At 45.0% G+C, this 22,553-nt stretch overlaps 2 protein-coding genes across 3 annotated transcripts in view; one reads left to right on the plus strand and one right to left on the minus strand.

Annotated features, from left to right (window-relative positions):
- The window catches only part of FNTB (farnesyltransferase, CAAX box, beta), a 73,382-nt gene that overhangs the window by 27,270 nt on the left and 23,559 nt on the right, over positions 1-22,553 (plus strand). Inside the window, exons 4-7 of the mRNA XM_003267822.4 lie at positions 2,119-2,210; positions 11,374-11,520; positions 11,619-11,702; positions 16,514-16,600. Of these exons, the coding sequence (XP_003267870.1) occupies positions 2,119-2,210; positions 11,374-11,520; positions 11,619-11,702; positions 16,514-16,600 (410 nt within the window). The remainder of the gene's footprint in view (positions 1-2,118; positions 2,211-11,373; positions 11,521-11,618; positions 11,703-16,513; positions 16,601-22,553) is intronic.
- Positions 1-22,553, minus strand: part of MAX (MYC associated factor X) — a 93,293-nt gene that overhangs the window by 7,356 nt on the left and 63,384 nt on the right. The window lies entirely within an intron of this gene.

Here is a 22,553-nt window from a genome sequence, read left to right on the forward strand (position 1 = left end):
TATCAGCTAACAATTTATTGAACAGTGTGCTGAAAGCTTACCGTGCATTCTCTCATTATTTGTGAGATGGAGTCTCGCTCTGTTTCCCAGGCTGGAGTGCAGTGGCAAGATCTTGGGTCACTGCAACCTCCGCTTCAGGTTCAAGCGATTCTCTTGCCTCAGCCTCCTGAGTGGCCAGGATTACAGGTGTGCACCATCATGCTTGGCTAATTTTTGTATTTTTAGTAGAGACGGGGTTTCACCATGTTGGCCAGGCTGGTCTCGAACTCCTAACTTCAAGTGATCCACCTGCCTCAGCCTCCCAAGGCTCTGGGGTTACAGGTATGAGCTACTACGCCCAGCTGCATTCTCTTATTTAAATCTTGTAACTACGTGAGGTAGATCAATCTTTTGCTTTTTGCAGATAATGAAATGGGCATAGTAAAATTAAGTCATTTGCTCAAAGGCACATAGCTAGTAAGATGAGGAACTGGGATTCAAACTTAGGCTGCATCCCTGGCAGTGTCTTCAGTAGCTCACCAACCTGCCTTCCAGGTGGCGGGTTAGCCACAGCTTGGGATATCAGCACAGTTTTAAAGAGGGCAGCTTGGGCCAACGGAAAGAACACTGGATTGAGTCTAAAAACCTAGGTTCTTGTCTCAGCTCTGACATTTACTATTTTTATAATCTGAAAAAGGTTAATCTTTGGACCTCATTTATGTAGTTTAATTTATAAAACTGGGGCAGTACTCCTACCTACCCTGCCTAGCCTTGAATGCTCAATAATCATTTGTGGTTTAATTAGGATGAAGAGCCGTCTGCATGTCGCCTTTGGAAGCCTTTCCTAGCTCCCCAGGCAGAATTAGTCAGTCTCTTCCATGTGCTCCCTCAAAACTCTGTTTTTGTCCATTACAGCATTTCTCCAGGTATATGTACACGGGTTGGTTCCAGAAAGACATGAGGTAACTTACATGTCTGTCCAGTGCTCTCTTCCCCTACAGGTAACCACATGCATTCTATATCCCAAGCATCTCAAGAACAGAAACCAGGTCAGGCATGGTGGCTCATGCCTGTAATCTCAGCACTTTGGGAGGCTCAGGCAGGTGAATTGCTTCAGCCCAGGAGTTCAAGACCAGCCTGGGCAACATACTGGGACCCTGTCTCTATAAAAACTTAAAAAATTAGCCAGGCATGGTGGTATTTGCCCCTAGTCCCAGCTACTAAGGAGGCTGAGGTGGGAGGATTGCTTGAGCCTGGGAGGTTGAGGCTGCAGTGAGCTGAGATCATACCACTGCACTCTAGCCTGGGTGACAGAGCGAGACCCTGTCTCAAAAAAATAAACAGTAGAAACCAAATTTTATCATCATCACCCCGGTGTCTAATACAGTGCTTGGCACAAGTAGATACTATCAAATATTTGTTGAATCAGTGATTGAGTTAAGCCAGGAAATCTCTTCAGAGACTGTATATCTCCTTGGTTCTACACCAAGAAAATAGCAGCCCCTAACCTCCTGGCCTGTAGGAAGTCCTCTGCTCAGCCTTCCTTAGATGCCTGCCAGGGAGGGATCCACTGGGTTCAGGGTCACCTTTTTTTTTAATCCTGTTGTCTTTTTTTCTTTTCTTTCTTTTTTTTTTTTTTTTTTGAGACAGAGTCTCGCTCCGTCACCCAGGCTGGAGTGCAGTGGTGCCATATCGGCTCACTGCAACCTCTGCCTCCTGGGTTCAAGTGATTCTCCTGCCTCAGCCTCCCAAGTAGCTGGGATTACAGGCGCACATCACCATGCCCAGCTAATTTTTGTATTTTTAATAGAGACAGGGTTTCGTCATGTTGACCAAGCTGGTCTTGAACTCCTGACCTTAAATGATCCACCCACCTTGGCCTCCCAAAGTGCTGAGATTGCAGGCATGAACCACCACGCCCGGCCTTGTTACCTTTTTTTTTTTTTTTTAACAGATGGTCATTTCAGCTCCTGGCTAAGACCACAAAGCAAAGTGTCCTTTATTCACTGATTGTTGTTTGAGCAAGGGGGCCCTCCTCCCCCTTGCCAGGCTGCTGGGAGTGAAACAGATACGGCCTTGGCAGCAGTGTCTTGGAGTGATTGTGAATAAGGGATGTTTTCTCTCCTGTCTCTCTCCCAGTGTCTGGATGCCAGCCGCCCATGGCTCTGCTATTGGATCCTGCACAGCTTGGAACTGCTAGATGAACCCATCCCCCAGATAGTGGCTACAGAGTAAGTCTGTCTTTGGGAAATCTGGGGTGTTCTCTGAAATTGTATTTTGAGTTTGGGGTTTTGTTTTGTTTCTGTTTTATTTGTTTGGACTGGAAAAAAAACAGTGCCACAAAGAAATCCTTGCCCTCCTCATGACCTCCGGCAACTTCCTGAAACTCCTCCACTTTAGAAACCCAATGTAAGCTGGTGGGTAGAACAAGACTTTGAACTTCCAAGAGAAGGATTCTGGTTTCTTCTGTGGCCTTTTCTTTTGGCTCTTGACTCTGGTCTTTGAGAAAAGTCTTAATCATCAACTCTGAGAGACAAGATTTTGCCAGAAAGTACAGTATGCATTTGAACAGCTTCTGTGGGGAAGCATGTGCCAGTCCAGTGAACAAAAATGCCTTTGCCTTTCCTATGTACCTCTATAGAAGTACCTCCCCGCTCCTGGTGCTTGGAGGGGCCGTGTAGCTCTTGATGGGACTGGATGTATTACTGGCGTGGCATACAAATGCCATGACTCTCAGTTTTCCTAAACCCGATCGATGATTAGATATCCAAGCAACTGAGCTTCTTCCCAAGATCCTTGTACAGATGGCATTCTTGATCTGGCATCTCATTCCCAGACACTTATCACCATTTATATATTAAAGAAGAAAAGACTGATCATGACTTCAGTCCTAGGGATACCTGGAATAAGAAAGGGCAGCCAGGAATTGGATCCAAGAGATCCACTGAGAGGCAGCATGGGCTCTAGGCAGCATCTCGAATTTTTCAGCTTCCTCTGGTGTTCTTGAGGGTGAAGCATCTGGGATGAGAGACTTCTGAGCCAGGTTTGTTTCTCCACAGCACAAGGAGGCAGCTGTGCTGGGACACACAGAGGCTAGCCGGGGCCCCTGTCTGGTCACAGAGCCCCTGCCTTGGTCACATTGTCAGGTCAGAGGAACAGAACTGCACATTGTCTCATTCATTCTGTCTTAACAATAACCTCTCATTCTTGCCTTCCTGGGCAGGGTGTCTTGTGATGAATGTGGATGGGGAAGATAATAAAGAATTAGGCCATTAACCCTTGTGGTACGTAGGATGCTTTCTGAGGGAGAGGCAAGTGCATTGTTTTAATCATCGGGATGCCACTGCAAGCCTGGCTGCTTCCAGCACTGGAAGGAGAGTTGGACACAGTTTCTGCAGTAACAGGAATTTAATTGTCAAAGAAAGGCCCATGTGGTTTTTTTTTTTTTTTTTTTTTTGAGACAGAGTTTCACTCTGTCACCCAGGCTGGGATGCAGTGGCACAATCTCAGCTCACTGCAGCCTCCACTTCCCGGGTTCAAGCGATTCTCCTGCCTCAGCCTCCTGAGTAGCTGGGATTACAGGCACCCACCACTGTGCCCGGCTAATTTTTGTATTTTTAGTAGAGGTAGGCTTTCACCATATTGACCAGGCTGGTCTTGAACTCCTGACCTCAGGTGATCTATCCACCTCGGCCTCCCAAAGTGCTGGGATAACAGGCGTGAGCCACCACATCCAGCCTTGTGTGTTTTTGAAATACCAGCTTGGGGGCCTGGCGATTGTTTGGGAAGTTTTCCCTTCATTCCTACACAATCACGATATTTGGAAAGTTTTCCCTTCATTCTTGCACAATGGGAAAGTTGGGTGAGAGAAGAAAGAAAAAATGGGGATTTCTGTGAGCCTGTATCTGAACGCTGGACGGAGGAGGCCGCAGACTCATAAGCAACTGGAAGAGAGAATCACAGGGGGTGACTGAGGTGGAAGAACTCGAGCCAAAATCGACTGAGTTTTTTTTCTAGGCTGTGTACTTGGTGTTTTATAGTGAAGGCTTTTCTGAGGAAGTGTCAGCGCTGCTTTTGGGGCAATGTCACATAGGAAGAGAGGAGCCCTTAAAGGGCCTTTCATTGGAAGCAATCTAAATTAAATATCAACAGTAGAGAATGTTTAAAAAAATTTTTTTTAAATGTAAAGCTGGGTGTGCTGGCTCATGCCTGTAATCCCAAGCACTTTGGGAGGTTAAGGTGGGTGGATCACTTGAGGTCAGGAGTTTGAGACCAGCCTGGCCAACATGGTGAAACCCTATCTCTACTAAAACACAAAAATTAGCTGGGCATGGTGGTGCATGCGTGTCATCCCAGCTACTCGGGAGGCTGAGGCAGGAGAATCACTTGAACCCAGGAGGTGGAGGTTGCAGTGAGTCGAGATTGCGCCTTTGCACTCTAGTCCGGGCAACAGAGCAACACTCCATCTCAAAAAAATAAATAAAATACATAAATTTAAAAAATAAAACTTAAGTCAGTTATGGTGCAGTACATTCTGTGAAATACTATATAACCGTTAAAAAGTTTATAAATGTGGCCACACATGATCACACCTGTAATCCCAGCACTTGGGGAGGCCAAGGTCAGAGGATCACTGGGGCCCAGGAATTCAAGACCAGTTTGGGCGACATAGTGAGACTCCATCTCAAAAATAAAAATAAAAATCGCTGGGTGTGATGGTGCACGCTTCTAGTTCTAGCTGCTCGGGAGGCCGAGACAGGAGGGTCACTTGAGTTCAGGATTTTGAGGCTGCAGTGAGCCATGATGGCACCACTGCATTCCAGCCTAGGCAACAGAGCAAGACCCTGTCTCAATAAATACATGAATGTGTATATTTGTATGTTAAAATATATGTATTTATATAGAGAGATGTGAAATGAAAATAATTTAAAAGATTTAATTTACATATATTAAAAATATAGATGATTATATGCATAGATAAAACCAGAAAGATACATGTAGTAGTAATTTCTGGATGATGGGGTTAAAAGTGATTTTATAAACTTTCTGGGCTGGGCACGGTGTCTCACACTTGTAATCCCAGGGCTTTGGGAGGCCAAGGCCGGCAGATCACCTGAGGTCAAGACCAGCCTGGCCAACATGGGGAAATCTTGTCTCTACTAAAAATACAAAAATTAGCCTGGCTTGGTGGTGTATGCCTGTAATCCCAGCTACTCGGGAGACTAAGGCAGGAGAATTGCTTGAATCTGGGAGGTGGATGTTGCAATGAGCCAAGATCATGCCACAGCCTGGAGGACAGAGTGAGACTGAAAAAAAAAAAAAAAGGCCAGGCGCAGTGGCTCACGCCTGTAATCCCAGCACTTTGAGAGGCCGAAGCGGGTGGATCACCTGAGATCCGGAGTTTGAGACCAGCCTGGCCAATATGGAGAAACCCCGTCTCTACTAAAAATACAAAATTAGCCAGGCGTGGTGGCGCAAGCCTGTAATCCTACTCAGGAGGCTGTTTGTTTGTTTTTTGAGACAAGAGTCTCCTTCTGTTACTGCGCTCCAGCCTCCTACTCAGGAGGCTGAGGCAGGAGACTCACTTGAACCCGGGAGGCGGAGGTTGCGGTGAGCCAAGATTGCACCACTGCACTCCAGCCTGGGCAACAAGAGTGAAACTCCATCTCAAAAAAAAAAGAAAATGAAAAAAAAACTTTCTGGCTGGATGTAGTGGCTCATGGCTGTAATCCCAGGACTTTGACAGGCTGAGACAGGCGGATCACTTGAGGTCAGGAGTTCAAGACCAGTCTGGCCAACACGGTGAAACCCTGTCTCTACTAAAAATACAAAAAATAGCTGGGTGTGGTGGCTGGCACCTGTGATCCCAGCTACTCGGGAGACTGAAGCAGGAGAATCACTTGAATCCGGGAGGCAGAGGTTGCAGTGAGCCGAAATCACACCACTGCACTCCAGCCTGGGTAACAGAAGGAGACTCTGTGAGCAGCAGAGGCCACCTGGAATCAACAAGAGATGCTGCCCGTCTTCACCTGTCCATTGTCATACTCTACCTAGGGAAGGAGATTTCCTTTTCACTATATCAAGCTGAAGCTGTTTTACAGTTAGTATGAGAACAAGCTTGATGTGATGCCAACTCATGCATCTTGCATTTACATCTCCTCCTAAGCCGTTCTGCCCATGGATGACTGTTCCTATTTCCAAAGCTGTAAATCTTTTTTTCTTTTTTTTTTTTTTAAACCTGCCCAATTGTGCAGAACATAGCTATAATCTTTATAACTTATCCTAGGCCTTGAGTCTGTCTATGATAGCCTATTCTAGTGCTGAAGTTTTTTATGTAACCTAAGTACTTCTTGCTACAAATTAGTCTCAGTTTTTACCTACTAGAATATTTATGTAATTATCCTTTGTATATTTGAGGTATTTTGCTGGATAGCTTTCTCACTGTGATTATCTGTAATATTAAGCTTTTTATTTTATTTTAAAAATAGAGATAAGGTCTTGCTGTATTGCCTAAGCTGGTCTCAAACTCTTGGCCTTGAGTGATCCTCCTGCCTTGGCCTCCCAAAGTCTAGGGATTACAGGCACGAGCCACCACACCCAGCCAAATACTTAAAAAAAAAAAATGTAGCCATTTTTACAACTCTAACGTGAATTCCCTTTGAGGTGGAAAATGGAGGCTAGAGCCAGATACAGTTCTGACTAATACTGTGTTTATGATGCTTTTAACAAGCATTTTTATTGTTGTTCTTCACAACTCGTGGACCCTTATTACTGGTCTTTTCCTGCTATGTTCCTAGTCATTTCCCATCTTGTATTCATGTGCCTTACCCATCCCCCACCCCTGCCATCTCTAAGCATAATTCTTGCTATTTGTACCTATTTCATTTGTTTTATTCTTATTGGTTTATGATTTGTTTTGCTGCTCATTTTGTATTATATGCTTATTTACTGTACATGCCTTTGAATCCATCATCCAAACTGATGACAGTGTTTAGAATCAACACTGATTAATTGATTGAGACAGGGTCTCACTCTGTTGTCTGGGCTGGAGTGCAGTGGCACAGTCACAGCTCCCTGCAACCTGGACCTCCCCAAGCTCAAGTGATCCTCCCACCTCAGCCTCCTGAGTAGCTAGGGCTAGAGGTGGGTGCCAACATGCCTGGTTAATTTTTATAATTTTTGTAGAGATGGGGTTTTGCCATATTGTCCAGGCTGGCCTTGAACTCCTGAGCTCAAGTGATCCCCTCACCTCAGCCAAAGTGCTGGGATTACAGGCATGAGCCACCATGCCTGGCCAGAATCAATCACTTTAGATCAGTCCTCAGCCATCACCTAAGAGTCCCAGTAAACTCCTTATAAGGCTGAGAGGCAATCGCTGATATCCCTGCTTTGAACTTGACCCTCTGTCAAGATTTACATACTCATTAATGATGGAATGATAGAGTGGTGGTGTCCAATAGAACTTTCTGTGATAATGAAAATGTTCTATATTCTGTAAATGTCTATAGATGTCTATAAACGTTTATACATGTTCTATATTGGCCACTAGCCACAGTTAGCTGTTGAGTACTTGAAATGTGGCTTGTGTGACGGAAGAGCTGAATTTTCTGTTTTAATTAATTGAAAATTTAAATTGCCTCATGTGGCTAGTGGCTGCCTATTGGACAGCACAGATGTATCTCATTGCTACTCAAAATGTGGTCCCCAGACCAGGAGCATTGCTATCACCTGGGAACTTATTAGAAATGAGGACTCTCAGCTGGGCGTGGTGGCTCACGCCTGTAATCCTAGTACTTTGGGAGGCCGAGGCGAGCGGATTGTCCGAGCTCGGGAGTTTGAGACCAGCCTGGGCAACACGGTGAAACCCTGATTCTACTAAAAAATACAAAAATTAGCCGGGCGTGGCGGCATGCGCCTGTAGTTCCAGCTACTCAGGAGGCTGAGGCAGGAGAATCACTTGAACCCAGGAGGCGGAGCTTGCAGTGAGCCGAGATCGCGCCACTGCACTCCAGCCTGGGCGGCAGAGCGACACTCCATCTCCTAAAAAAAAAAAAAAAAAAAAAGAGGACTCTCAGACCCATCTAGTTCTACTGAATTAGAGCTGCAGTTTAGCAAGATCCACAGGTAATTTCTATGCAACTCAAGTTTGAGAAGCACTGATACCTGGCTGAACATTGGAATCACATGGGGAGTTTTAAAAAAAATACTGCCACCTGGGTCCCACCCATGGTGATTCCAGTTTAATTGGAATTAGGTGTGGCTTGGGTGTTGGGATTTTTAAAACACCCCCCAAGTAATTTTAGTTGTGCAGCAAGGACTAGTGATGGCTCAAGCTTTGCATGTATCTGAATCACCTGAGAATTTGGTAAAAATACAGAGGCCCAGGATCTTTTCCACCTCAGGAAGACTGGGTCTCTGTGTTCTTTTGTTAGCTTTCTACAGATTCTGATGCACACATTTTGGGTTTGAAGATCCGTGGTGTAGAAGATAGTTTCCCACTTTGCTGGTAATTGGCACGTAAGCTAGAATGAAATGCCTTCCTGACGTTAAAGAAAATTGATGTATTACAACTTTCAGTCATATTCTAAACGAATGATTTTGTGAATACTTGTTTTTCACAAAACGTGCCGCTTGGTGTTTGTACAATGTTTTTTGCTTGTAATTTTTTTATTTGTTGGTGAACTTCTTGTCTCTATGATAAGTTTTTCTCCCCCTACCTTTGTGGTAAAAAAATTATTTTTTTGTAGAGCTTGGGGTCTCACTGTGTTGCCCAGGCTGGTCTTGAACTACTGGCTTCAAGCAATATTCCTGCCTTGGCCTCCCAAAGTGCTGGAATTAACAGGCGCAAGCCACTATGCCTGGCTCCTTTTTTTTTTTTTTTTTAATATATGGAAGTATCATTAACATTTTGGTCTTCAGAATTGCTAAGAAGTCTGTTAATGACAGCTGGTAGTTCATGGTCAACTTGCCAGTTCCTTAAGGTGCAAGTTGGAAAGCCTTGGGATCAGAATGTTCTGTAATACGGAAGTGTCTGAGATCAAGAGAAGCCCAACCTCCAGTTCTCTAGCACAGCCCCAGACAGTCAGATGCAGCACGTCAGCTGAGGGAGGTTGGCATGGAGGGATGGTATCAAGGTGTCTGGTACATTCAGATCCTAATTCGAGGCTTTAGGGTCAGTAGTGTTGCGTTCGGCACGATTCTATCTTAGGAGCTGGGAAAGGGAGTGGATAACCAGGTGACTCTTTTTCTTTCTTTTAAAAAATGTGCTGTTAAGTTTTGTATCAGCTTAAACTTTTTGTTTTTGTGGTACAGAAACTTTTTGGTATGCTAGTGCAGCCAGCCTTTGTTAGGGCATGCGCTTATTAACTATTTGGTTCTGGGAAATGTCATAAGAATTGATGACGATTTGGAAAGAAGGAACAAATTCAAGTTCTCTACAGAAATTAATTGCTGTTAAAAATGCGTCACATGCTGGGCACGGTGGCTCACACCTGTGACCTCAGCACTTTGGGAGTCCGAGGTGGGAGGATTGCTTGAGCCCAGGAGTTCAAGACTAGCCTGGGCAACATGGTGAAACCACATCTTTATAAAAAATACAAAAACTAGCCAGGCGTGGTGGCTCATGCCTGTAATTCCAGCTACTTGGGAGGCTGAGGTGGGAGGATAGCTTGAGTCTGGGGAGGTTGAGGCTGCAGTGAGCCGTGATAATGCTGCTGTCCTACAGCCTGGCCGACAGAGTAAGACCCTCTCTCAAAATCAAAAACAAAAACCATAGTGCCACATAATTGTCTTCAACTTCAGTTTCAATCCTTGTGTTTTCTGCAGTAAAATTTTAGGTGCAAAAAGAAGTGTGTGTTGTTTTAACCTGTGACGTTTCAGAACTCACAGAGCAAGGCAACAGCATTTGCTTTTGCTTTCCCTGCCCGGATAATGAGAACTCTGAAATCGAAAGTAATTAAATGTGATGTTGGCAAACAGTTATAAACTTGTGTCTTCTTGGAGAGTAGGCTATGTAGTCTTTCTGGCAGTAGTAGCAAGGAAATAATGAGGTGAAAGCGCCCAGGAAAGAAGGCCCCATGAACACTGCAAAGACAATTTGCTTGTTCTAAATGGAGGTTTCTCCTGGCAGGAAGGCTGTGACCCTGCTGAGCTGTGGAGAAACAGCTTGATAACCAGGGCTTTCCTGGGGCACCCTTTCTGGTGCACTTCAGAAGACCCTGGACTGATGATAGGGCTCTCTTGATTTCACCTAAAGCAAGACTATAACCTCTGGGCAGCCTGATGCCAAGCTTGGAGGGAAACCCTCAGAAAACAGCTCCCCTCAGTGAGAGAATGGGAGCCTGTTTGAATTAGTATGGAGAATTCTCCAAGAACCTGCAGACTGGGAGGCATTCTCACGGTGAGTCAGTGCAGCTCCTCTTATGTTTACCACAATTAAGGTGAGCATGAAAGGAGCCTGCCTGTCTTCTATTTTCCCAGCCATGGAAGTAGGCTCCATTACAAATGTGTTTTTCGGCCGGATGCAGTGGCTCACACCTGTAATCCCAGCACTTTCAGAGGCTGCAGCGGGTGGATCACTTGAGGTCAGGTAGTTCAAGACCAGCCTAGCCAACATGGTGAAACCTTGTCTCTACTGAACATACAAAAAATTGGCTGGGTGTGATGGTGCACGCCTGTAATCCCAGCTACTTGGAAGGGTGAGGCAAAAGAATCCCTTGAACCTGGCAGGTGGATGCTGCAATGAGCTGAGGTCACGCCGCTGCACTGCAGCCTGGGCGACCGAGGGCAACCCCGCCTCAAAAACAAAAAACAACAACAACAAAAAACTTGCTTCTTACTGGTAGAGTAGAAATCAGTGGCCCACAGAGGCTTAGGTGGCAATGGGAGTGAGAAGACCTCTCTTTACATGTTCATGATAGACCTAGGTGATGGATCCTGACTAGGATGGTTAGTGTGGAAAGAAGCAGTTGAGCACCATGTTTTGGCAAAATTCAAAGGCTGGGAGGTTCCCAAAGGCAAGGAGGAGGAGGCTGGCACCACAGGTCCAGGGCAGCGAGTTGAGTGGAAAGTCTGGGAAAGGTTTGTGTGGGAAGCACGGGAGACTCTTACCCCATAGCCATGAAAGTCGGTTTCTTTCCAGCCTTGTGTTCCCTGCTTCATGACCAGGGAAGCGCTGAAGTATGAAACTCAGAGGAGGGCAGACAGAAATGATGATAGCTGGGGAGAGAATTAAGCCCTTTGGGGAGAGGTTATATTCAACAGGTGGGAGGAGAGGTTCCCCCCAACTTTTGAGGGAGTGGGGGATCATTGGAAAGGCATGGAATCTAGTGGGAATTTGGCGTTTTGACATGAATGCTGTCTGACTTTGTTTTTGCCCTTTGGCCATGTACCTAGTGTGTGTCAGTTCCTGGAGCTGTGTCAGAGCCCAGAAGGTGGCTTTGGAGGAGGCCCCGGTCAGTATCCACACCTTGCACCCACATATGCAGCAGTCAATGCATTGTGCATCATTGGCACCGAGGAGGCCTATGACATCATTAACAGGTACAGCGAAAACCAGCAGTGACAGAAACCCAGAGGAGTTCCCCACCTGCTGACATGCACTGACTGTTGCCTCTCCTGCCTCTTTCCCTGTTTCTCAGAGAAAAGCTTCTTCAGTATTTGTACTCCCTGAAGCAACCTGACGGCTCCTTTCTCATGCATGTCGGAGGTGAGGTGGATGTGAGGTGAGTGGGGTTTTGCACAGGCTGCCACATCAGTTGACTCTAGAGCTCATCTGCCATTAGAGACGCCAAGCGTAAGGAACATCATGGGGAAGCTGCTGCTTTGTCCCAGAATGACACATGGGATGACATGTCAGTGACATGTCAGAATCATTCAGATGTGATGCAGATGTCCTCAGGTGTCATGATGACTTAAATTATTTTATGTAAATGTGAAAATATAAGACAGAAACAAATGCTTTTGTTTTAGAAATTAAAAATACATTTGTTTGGTATGAAATGATATACCACAATATAAATAGCTGTATGGTGTAATGTATTCCTTCACCTCTCTCAGATAGGAAGGGAGGGGAAAGCCCAGCAGGGCCTCAGTAAATACCTTCTGAGTGAATTTGATGAAATCATGAGAATGTTAACCCCTGAGGTCCTCCTGAGGCACATGAGAGTTTTTCTGGGGGGTGCAGAGAGCCTTGTGGGCCAGGAGAGTGCAGTGCAATAAAATCACATTAACTGATTGGGGCCAGTTAGCTCGAAATTATTATTTTCCTCCATAAGTGTCTGATGTACCAAGCATGTTGCTTCCTCACCTGGCAGATTACTTACGAGGCATACAGGGAATTCATTGAATAAGCCATTTCTCTAAGACAGTGGCTTATTGAGATTTTGTGCCATTTGCTTATTATTTAGTTGAGAAATACATTTTGTGAGGTTTCTATAGCAAAGCTGTCTTACTGCCTATGTGTAAATGGGTTTGCTTCTACACAAGTTGATTAATATTCTGGCTTAAGCATCTGGTTTAACCATTGGTTTGAAAGTATAGGGGAGGAAAAAACCACGAACATTGTGGAGCATAAAATACATTACAGATAATAGCAGGTAATCAGGCTGCAAAGGCCTTTAGTTCAAGATGTTCTTCTATCTCTAACTTGTCTAATCCAACCAAAAAAATTAGATTAGGATCTGTGTATACCAGTGAAGCCAGTAGAACTACTGAGGTAAATCAGTATGTGTTGATTCTTCTTAAGGAAAATGTTAAAAGAGTTTTTTTCCCTCTTGTTCACTACATTTTCATTCCTGTTCCATTGCTATTCCCCCAAAATATGCACAGTCTCGAAACATAGCTTTTAAAAACCTACTAAGATTATTAGGCAAAAGCAAACAAATCATAGCAAGATCCTTTTGGTATTTTATCATATACCTTTTGCAGCTATGATTATTTGCTATCTTATTCATTCTAGCACTTTTTTTTTTTCCCTATGCTCTTTATTTATATGTTCTAGATAAATGCTAGGAAACTTCTCCAGTAAGGCAGATTGGTTCCGCTGCTGAGCGCTGTAGCCATATTCTTCCCTGACCTTTGCTCTTTGGGTGATGCTCTGCCATTCATGCCTGTGCTTTCTATTTACATAAAGGATTAAAGATACGAATGATGGAGAAAAGCTAGCAGATTGCATCCATTTTCCTTGCTTTGCCTGGTTTCTGGTACCCCGATTCCATCATTTTTCACTTGGCATTTCTTTCATTGTCCTTTGCCTGGAAGCATCAGCCAGTCCTCAGGAGTGCTTGTTTGGGTGGATTTGACTTGGAGAAAAGCAGCAGTGATGGGAGAGTTTGACATCTGGAGACTAGCTCGCTGCCCTTCTGGGATAGACAGCAGTCTCTGGATGATCTTTCTGCTCTGTTACACTGCTGATAGTTTCAGAGATGAGCCTACTCAAGGGTCTATAGTTCCAGTGTATTGTAAAAAATCAAATCACGGTGAACTCATAGCAAGCACCATTTTTTCTCAGTTCTTAAGAAAGGAAGAAGTCATTATTCCTGACCTCCTAATCTAGGTTGTATAATCTAGATCATTCTGTAAGGATAAGGTGGAGGCAGGGATCTAGCATTTGCAGAAGTTTGGTGAGAGAGCATGTGTTGCCCAGGAAAGGACAAGTTCAGTGTTGAAGTGTAGATGGCCTGGTGGGCAGGGGAGCAGTGGAGCTGGAGGGACAGGCTGGGAACAGGCTACAGAAATCTCCCATGGAGTCTGGAGTTTAGTGATATGATCTGATTTTATTTTCTTAGAAGTTATCCAATTGCAGTGATGGATTGTAGTGTTCCAATAAAAGCCCTCTGGTTTCAGGGCTGGAGGGAGAGAGAGCAGGAAGACTGATCCAGGTTGAAGAAGGCTTGGATTTGGGTGATGGCAGCACGGATGGAAAGTTAGTGGACAAATTCAAATTTGAGAGCTGCGATGACTGGGTGGAGGGAAAGGGGGAGAAATACATGAAAAGGTTGTATTACGTTTCCTCCCCATCTCAGTGTGAGACCTGGGACTCGTGTCTTCTGTCATCACCTCTTAGTCCTGACACTTGTGAGAGGCAAACTGTATTATAGGTCGCCTCCTACCTCACAAGTCACAATAGGATTCAAGAGCAAATGCATTTGAGCCTCTTTAAGAGGTCCACGATTGCAAGGAAATTAGAGCAGATCTTCAAAATTAGCTGATGGTAGATGATCACATTTGGCATTGGCACTTGTGACTCTTGTGTGCTCCCAATGCCTGCTGGTGGAACTAAACTTCCACTGTGTCTTTGGCTGCTAAAAATGCTGGTAGGATCATAATGCATGCAGCTTCTGCAGAGACTTCTTTGGAATACCTCAGTAAGTCTGACTTCATGTTATGTCTATACTGAGTAAGATGGAAACCAGGGCCGAGCGCAGTGGCTCATGTCTGTAATCTCAACACTTTGAGAGGCTGAGATGAGAGAATCACTTGAGGCCAGGAGTTCAAGACCAACCTGGGTAACACAGCAAGACCCTGTCTCTACAAAAAATTTTTAAAAAATTAGCCAGGTGTGGTGGCATGCATCTGTAGCCTCAGCTGCTTAGGAGACTGAGGCAAGATCAGTTTGAACCCAGGAGTTTGCAGTGAGCCATGATAGCGCCACTGCACTGCAGCGTGGGCAACAAAGCGAGATCCTATCTAAAAAAAAAAAAGAAGATGGAAACTAGGCCCTTCTTTTATGTTTCTTAGGAGCCCTTAGGAAAATAATTTTTGTTTGTTTTGTTTTGAGATGGAGTTTCTTTCTGTTGCCCAGGCAGGAGTGCAGTGGTGGGATCTTGGCTCACTGCAGCCTCCGTCTCTGGGGTTCAAATGATTCTCCTGCCTCAGTCTCCCAAGTAGCTGGGATTACAGGCGTGTGCCACCATGCCTAGCTAATTTTTGTATTTTTAGTAGAGACGAGGTCTCACCATGTTGGTCAGGCTGGTCTTGAACTCCTGACCTCAAATAATCCACCTGCCTTAGCCTCCCAAAGTGCTGGGATTACAGGCGTGAGCTACCACGCCTGGCCAGGAGAAGGATTTTTGAGCAGAATTCATACCAATGATTTTTGTCTTCCCTGTGCTGGGTATTTGAAAAAACCATAGAGGGGAAGGAAAGGCAGTCTATGTGTGTATTCCATGACAGAGGGAGAAGCTGAAATAAAATGTGCCCTGAGAAGAATTAGGGCTGGGAGGATGGAACAGCAAGAATGATCCTAAATCAAGTATAATAATTTTTTTTTGTTTTTTTTTTTGAGGCGGAGTCTCACTCTGTCGCCCAGGCTGGAATGCGGTGGCACGATCTTAGCTCACTACAACCCCTGCCTCCCAGGTTCAAGTGGTTCTCCTGCCTTAGCCTCCCGAGTAGTTGGGACTACAGGCACACGCCACCATGCCCAGCTAATTTTTGTATTTTTAGTGGAGACAGGGTTTCGCAATATTGGTCAGGTTGGTCTTGAACTCCTGGCCCGTAATCCGCCTGCCTCAGCCTCCCAAAGTGCTGGGATTACAGACGTGAGCCACTGTGCCCAGCCTAATAATGTTTTTTTAAAAAATAGCCCGGGCGCGGTGGCTTATGCTGTAATCCCAGCACTTTGGTAGGCCAAGGCAGGTGGATTGCTTGAGGTCAGGAGTTCGAAACCAGCCTAGCCAACATGGCGAAACCCCATCTCCACTAAAAATACAAAAATAAGCCAGGCATGGTGGCATGCGCCTGTAATCCCAGCTACTTGGGAGGCTGATATAGGAGAATGCTTGAACCCAGGAGGCGGAGGTTGCAGTGAGCTGAGATCATACCACTGCACTCCAGCCTGGGCGACAGAGTGAGACCCTGTCTCAATAAAAACCAAAACAAAAGCAAAACAAAAAATATAGACGTGCACCTTTTTCATTTAACATGTGTGTCTGTGCGTGTATACTGGTGAGAGGTTTGAAATCAAGGCTTTTTTCTCCCTCTAGAGGTTTAAGGACTGTATTGGAGTGGACTCACCTGTTCCTATTGTTGTTTGATCTATTACAATTTGGTAGCCTGTTTTGCAGTTTATCTGTTGCAGAAAAAGTGTAGTTAATCTTTAATGTGTCAAGGCTGTAAACAGAAATCCTGGATCTGAAACAGTACTAACATCCAAATGAATGAGCATATCAGAAGTACCTGAATGATACCATAGATTTATGGCAACCATTATAGGTCTTTGAAAGAAGAGCTGAATCCACTTTTGACATGAATTGATACGGCTGTTATTTCCTCTGATGTAGATTGGACCATGTGGAGGTAGGGAGAATAGAATGTCATGTTCTTTCACTGAAGCCATGCCGTGAGCAACTCTATCCAAATAGAATGTCACACCTCTCAGTTGGAGACCCAGGAGGACTGACCGTGTGCCAAGAGTGAGGACAGGAGGTGATTACAGCTTACTAGGCAAGGCGAGCAGTCCGCCCTCGGAGTTCACTGAGCCTCATTAGCTCTTCTGTAGAGCTTAATGTGTTTCCCATTTCTGTCTTTCCAGAAGCGCATACTGTGCCGCCTCTGTAGCCTCGCTGACCAACATCATCACTCCAGACCTGTTTGAGGGCACTGCTGAATGGATAGCAAGGTGAGAGAAGCCAGGGTTTCTCCTGGCCTCTTGGAGAGCAGGCAGTCACGATGCTACTTCAGAAAAATAAAGAAAATGCAAAGGGACTTGGAAGGGAATACAAAAATCACAGATCCATTAGGGTTATCTAATGATTTTTTTAAATCCTTAAAATGTCTTCTTTTTTCCAAACTTTCTTTAATGTTATATTATATTTTAGATTGGCAAAGATAAAAAACTTTGGTAAACAATATTAGTGAGAGCCTGAATTGATTTAACCAGTTTTTAGAGCAATTTGACAGTATGTCAAAGATGCCCTTGTGTAGGACCCAGTAATTCCACTCCCACAGAAACCCTTGCACACACGAATGGGAGAGAGGAGCACAGGACTTGTTTATAAGAGCCAAAAGCTGGACGCAGATTCAGTGCTCATAAGCACGAGATGGGTAAGAGTGGTATAGTTGCATCGGAATATAATGTAGCAGTCAAAATGAATGAACTAGAGTTACATGGATCAATATGGAAAAATCTCTATGTTGAGTTGAAAGAATGAAAAAAATACAAGAAACCATACAGATTAGCACATTTACTTAAAATTTGAAACATGCAAGAGAATTCTGTATTGTTTCTGAGAAGAGTCATGTGGTAATAATACAAAAACATGTATACGAAAGATAAACACCAAATTTAGCATGGTGATTCCTGCTGAGGGGAGAGCAAAGGAAATGAGATAAGTCTGCATAGGAGACTTCAGCTGTAATAGTTAACAACAACAAAGACCTGAAGTGTATATGGCTAATTCTAAGCTAGGTATTAGATACATGTATGTTCTATATTTTGTTTGCTGTACTTTCCTGGATGCTTCAAATATTTCATAATTTAAAAAAAGTAGGCCAGGTGCGGTGGCTCACTCCTATAATTCCAGCACTTTGGGAGGCCAAGGCAGGCAGATCATGTCAGGAAATCGAGACCATCCTGGCCAACATGGTGAAACCCCGTCTCTACTAAAAATACAAAAAATTAGCTGGGCGTGGTGGTGGGTGCCTGTAATCCCAGCTACTCGGGAGGCTGAGGCAGGAGAACGGTGTGAACCTGGGAGGCAGAGCTTGCAGTGAGCCGAGATGGCACCACTGCACTCCAGCCTGGGTGACAGGGCGAGACTCCGTCTCAAAAAAAAAAAGCAAAAGGTATAGTAGACACATACATACTATGATGGAATGATAGCCAAGCTGAGATACTGTTTTAGTTAAAAAAATTTTATTTTTATCAAAGTAGTATGTATTACCATATAAATATAATTTACAGTGATACCATATGGTATGCTGAGATCATATTTACTTTTTTGTATGAGTTTTATTTTCCTGGAGTTAATGGATATATCATGAATGTACTTACGAATTCCTTCCCAAATTGTCTGTCAGAGCTATAAAAAATTACTCTAAACATAGTCAAACCCTTCAGGTAACCTGTCTCTGTGCACATGTGCGTTTTGAGTCGCCCCTTCTGGAGCCCTCTGCCCTCCTACTTCAGTCTGGACAGATTGCTCTCAGCTTGCTACACAGCAGGCATCCCGAAGCTTCCTTTCAGCATGAAATTCACTTCATTTCTCTCCTTTGTTGAAGTCCCTGTCCTCCTTTTTCTTGGTTTTCTAATTTTCATGAAGTATTGTACTCCAACAGATCCCAAAAAAGGGTACCTGGGAGATACATTTTTAATATCTTGCATGTATCTGTGTTCTAATCTCACACTTAATTATTTGGTTAGAGATTTCTAACTTGGAAATGGTATAAACTGTAGTCTTTCTGAATTTTGTAAGCATTGCTTCGTTATCTTCTAGCTTCCAATGTCATTGTTAATAAGGCTGATAATAGTAACTAGAGTTCATTGAGGACTGTCATGCTCAGTGGTAAGGCAGCTATAGTTGAGAGCTGGAGAGTGGGCACTGCCTGTGTTTGGTTCTCTTTTATATTTTGTGTTTCTCAGCTGAGATTTTCCATCTTTTTATTCTTTATGAGTGCATTTTTCTTCATTTTGCTGTGGTAAGTATGTAATTATAATGTCTGCTTTAAATTGCTTGTCTGGGAATTTCCACATCTGTGTGTCCTGGAGTTGGCATGTCAGCTCCACGAGTCTTCCTGTGCTGAGTGATGTTGTGTTGTGTCCTGGACATTGTGATATGATGGTGGAGGTGTCACACAACAGAACGGTATGGATTCTGTTGGTTTGCCCCAAAAGGTGTTGATGTTTTCAGTTTAGGAGGCAGTCAACTTGGTCAGACTCAAGCTGCAAACTGTCACTCCTGCAGCAGCTCAGAGCTCAGTTCTTGCTTAGAAGTTGCTTTGTTTCCCCAGCACGTATGTGGAAACTTGAACTGAGTTTAAATGCAGAATTTGGGATTTTTCTTCTTTGACTTTCCTGTTTCTGGATTCGTCCTCAGTTTCTGGCAGCCTGCATCTTCCTGCCAGAAGGATGGTTGGCTTCCCATTAGAGTGTTGGCTGCCCGTCCCTGACCCTGACCCCTGGCCTGCTGCTGCCACCCTGGGCTACGGCTGCCATCCTGAGGGCAAACCAGAGAGAAGAAGTTGTGGGGGAAGGGAGGGACTAACTGCGTGCTGTTCTGTTTCAAGTTTCAAACTCCACCAAAATCTGCCTGCCTTTTTTCAGTCAGCTGAGCCCTCAGGAAGCTGTTTTTTTTGTATTTTGTTACAGTGTACAGCTGTCATTTGCAGGGGGGTTGATTGGTTAGGCACAGACTAGACACGGAACTCAGACAGCCTGTGTTTGAATCCCAGTTTTGCCCTTTCTTTTCTCTTCTCTTCCTTCTTTCTTCCTCTCTCTATCTCTCTTTCAATTCTCTCTTTCTTTTTTTGAGACAGAGTCTTGCTCTGTTGCACAAGCTGGAGTGTAGTGACATGATCACAGCTCACCGCAGCCGCCACCTCCTGGGCTCAAGCAATCCTCCCATCTCAACCTCCTAAGTAGCTGGGACAACAGGCGCGTGCCACCATAACCAGCTAATGTTTAAAAAAAAATGTGTAGAGATGGGATCTGTCTGTGTTGTCCAGGTGGGGCTTGAACTCCTGGGCTCAGGCTATCCACCCACCTTGACCTCCCAAAGTTCAAGGATTACAGGCATGAGCCACTGCGCCCAGCTTTTTTTTTTTTTTTTTTTTCTTTGAAGACAGGGTCTTGCTCTGTTGCCCTGGCTGGATTGCAGTGATATGATCACGGCTCACTGTAGCCTTGACCTCCTGGGCTCAAGCAGTCTTCCCACCTCAGCCTCCTGAGTAGCAGAGACCACAGGTGTGCACCACAACACCTAGCTAATTTTTAAAATGTCTTGTAAAGACAGAGTCTCACTATGTTGCCCAGGCTGATCTTGAACTCCTGGTTTCAAGCAATCTTCCTGCCTCAGCCCCACGAAGTGTTGGAATTACAGGTGTGAGCCACCATGGCTAGCCTGCCATTTCTAATTAGCTTTGTGCTTGGACAAGTTATTCCACTGCTCCGTGTCATAGTTTCCTTATATGTCAAGTGGTGGGATACTGAATTTAATTAATTTAATTTAATTTATTTTTTGAAAGAGGGTCTCACTTTGTCACCCAGGCTGGAGTGCAGTGGCGTGATCTTGGCTCACTGCAGCCTTGACCTCCTGGGTTCAAGTGATCCTCCTCCTTCAGCTTTCCAAGTAGCCAGGACTGCAGGTGTATGCCACCACACCTGGCTAATTTTTGTGTTTTTAGTAGAGATGGGGTTTTTCCATGTTGCCCAGGCTGGTCTTAAACCCCAGAGCTTAAGCAATCCGCCTGCCTCAGCCTCCCAAAGTGCTAGGATTATAGGCATGAGCCACCACACCCAGCCTTTAAATTTTATATTAAGCAGAAATACAAAGAAATCAAATGGATTCCACTGTGCTGTACTACCTGGCAGTGCCATTGTGATTCTTAATTCTCTGTTTTTTTCTTCTGTCTCTCTTTCTCTATCCCCATCCTGTCCTTCTTTAGAGGCTTAGAATCTATTCTTTTTGTGTGTGATGGAGTCTTGCTCTGTCACCCAGGCTGGAGTGCAGTGGCGTAATCTCAGCTCACTGCAACCTCAGGTGCCTGCCACCATGCCCAACTAATTTTTGTATTTTTAGTAGAGGTGGGGTCTCGCCATATTGGCCAGGCTGGTCTCAAACTCCTGACCTCAAGTGATCTGCCCTCCTCAGCCTCCCAAAGTACTGGGGTTACAGACATGAGCCACCTCGCCTGGCCTGGAATCTTTATTCTTGTTTGGAAACTTGATGATGAATCTTGATGTGGATTATTTTTTATTCATTGTGCTGGGCACTCGATTTGGAAGTGCATATGTTTTAGTACCAAGAATCTTTATTACAGTATTTCTTTGATAATTTCTTCACTTGTGTTTTCTGTGTTTGCTCTTTTTTTTTTTTCCTTTGAGACGGAGTCTTGCTGTTGTCGTCCGGGCTGGAGTGCAATGGCGTGATCTCGGCTCACTGCAACCTCTGCCTCTCAGGTTCCAGCAATTCTCCTGCCTCAGCCTCCCGAGTAGCTGGGATTACAGAAGCCCACCACCACGCCCAGCTAATTTTTGTATTTTTAGTAGAGACGGGGTTTTACCATGTTGGCCAGGCTGGTCTCGAACTCCTGACCTCAAGTGATCCGCCTGCCTCGGCCTCCCAAAGTGCTGAGATTACAGGAGTGAGCCACCACGCCGGGCCTTTTTTTTTTTTTTTTTTTTTTTTTGAGACGGGGTCTTATGTGTCTCCCAGGTTGGAGTGCAGTGACACGATCATGGCTCACTGCTGCCTTGACTTTCCAGGCTCAAGTGATCATCCTCAGCCTCCTGAGTAGCTGTGACTACAGGCATCCACCACCAGCTAATTTTTTAAATTTTTGTAGAGACAGAGCCTCACCACGTTGCCCAAGTTGGTCTCAAACTCCTGGGCCGAAGTAATCCTCCTGCCGCAGCTTCCCCAAGTGCTGGGATTACAGGTGTGAGCCACCGTGCCCAGCCTCTTTATTGATTGATTGATTGATTGATTGAGACGGTGCCTTGCTCTGTTGCCCAGGCTGGAGTGCAGTGGTGCAGTCTGGCTCACTGCAACCTCTTTCTCCCAGGTTCAAGCGATTCTCCTGCCTCAGCCACCCAAGTAGCTGGGATTATAGGCGTGTGCCACCACACCCAGCTAATTTTTACGGGGTTTCGCCATGTTGATCAGGTTAGTCTCAAACTCCTGACCTCAAACGATCCTCCTGCCTTGGTCTCCCAAAGTGCTGGGATTACAGACATGAGCCACCAAACCTGGCCAGCCTTTTAAAAATATGACATCCCATTAGTACATTTGATTGTCTGACTTTTAAAAATACTTTGAGGCTGGGCGTGGTGGCTCACGCCTGTAATCCCAACACTTTGGGAGGCCAAGGCAGGTGGATCACGAGGTCAGGAGTTCGAGACCACCATGGCCAACATGGTGAAACCCATCCTCTACAAAATATACAAAAAATTAGCCAGGTGTGATGGTGGGTACCTGTAATCCCAGCTACTCGGGAGGCTGAGGCAGGAGAATTGCTTGAACCCAAGAGGCAGAGGTTGCAGATCGCACCATTGCACTCCAGCCTAGGTGACAGTGTGAGACTCCATCTCAAAATAAATAAATAAATAAATAAATAAATAAATAAATAAATACTGCCGGGCACAGTGGCTCATACCTGTAATCCCAGCACTTTGGGAGGCCAAGGCAGGCAGATCACGAGGTCAGGAGTTCGAAACCAGCCTGACCAACATGGTTAAACCCTGTCTCTACTAAAAATACAAAAATTAGCTGGGCGTGGTGGCATGCACCTGTAATCCCAGGTACTCAGGAGGCTGAGGCAGGAGAATCACTTGAACCCAGGAGGCGAAGGTTGCAGTGAGCCAAGATTGTGCCACTGCACTCCAGCCTCGGCAACCGAGCGAGACTGTCTCAAAA

This window comes from Nomascus leucogenys, chromosome 1a, assembly GCF_006542625.1.
Source record: "Nomascus leucogenys isolate Asia chromosome 1a, Asia_NLE_v1, whole genome shotgun sequence".
NCBI classification, from domain to species: domain Eukaryota; kingdom Metazoa; phylum Chordata; class Mammalia; order Primates; family Hylobatidae; genus Nomascus; species Nomascus leucogenys.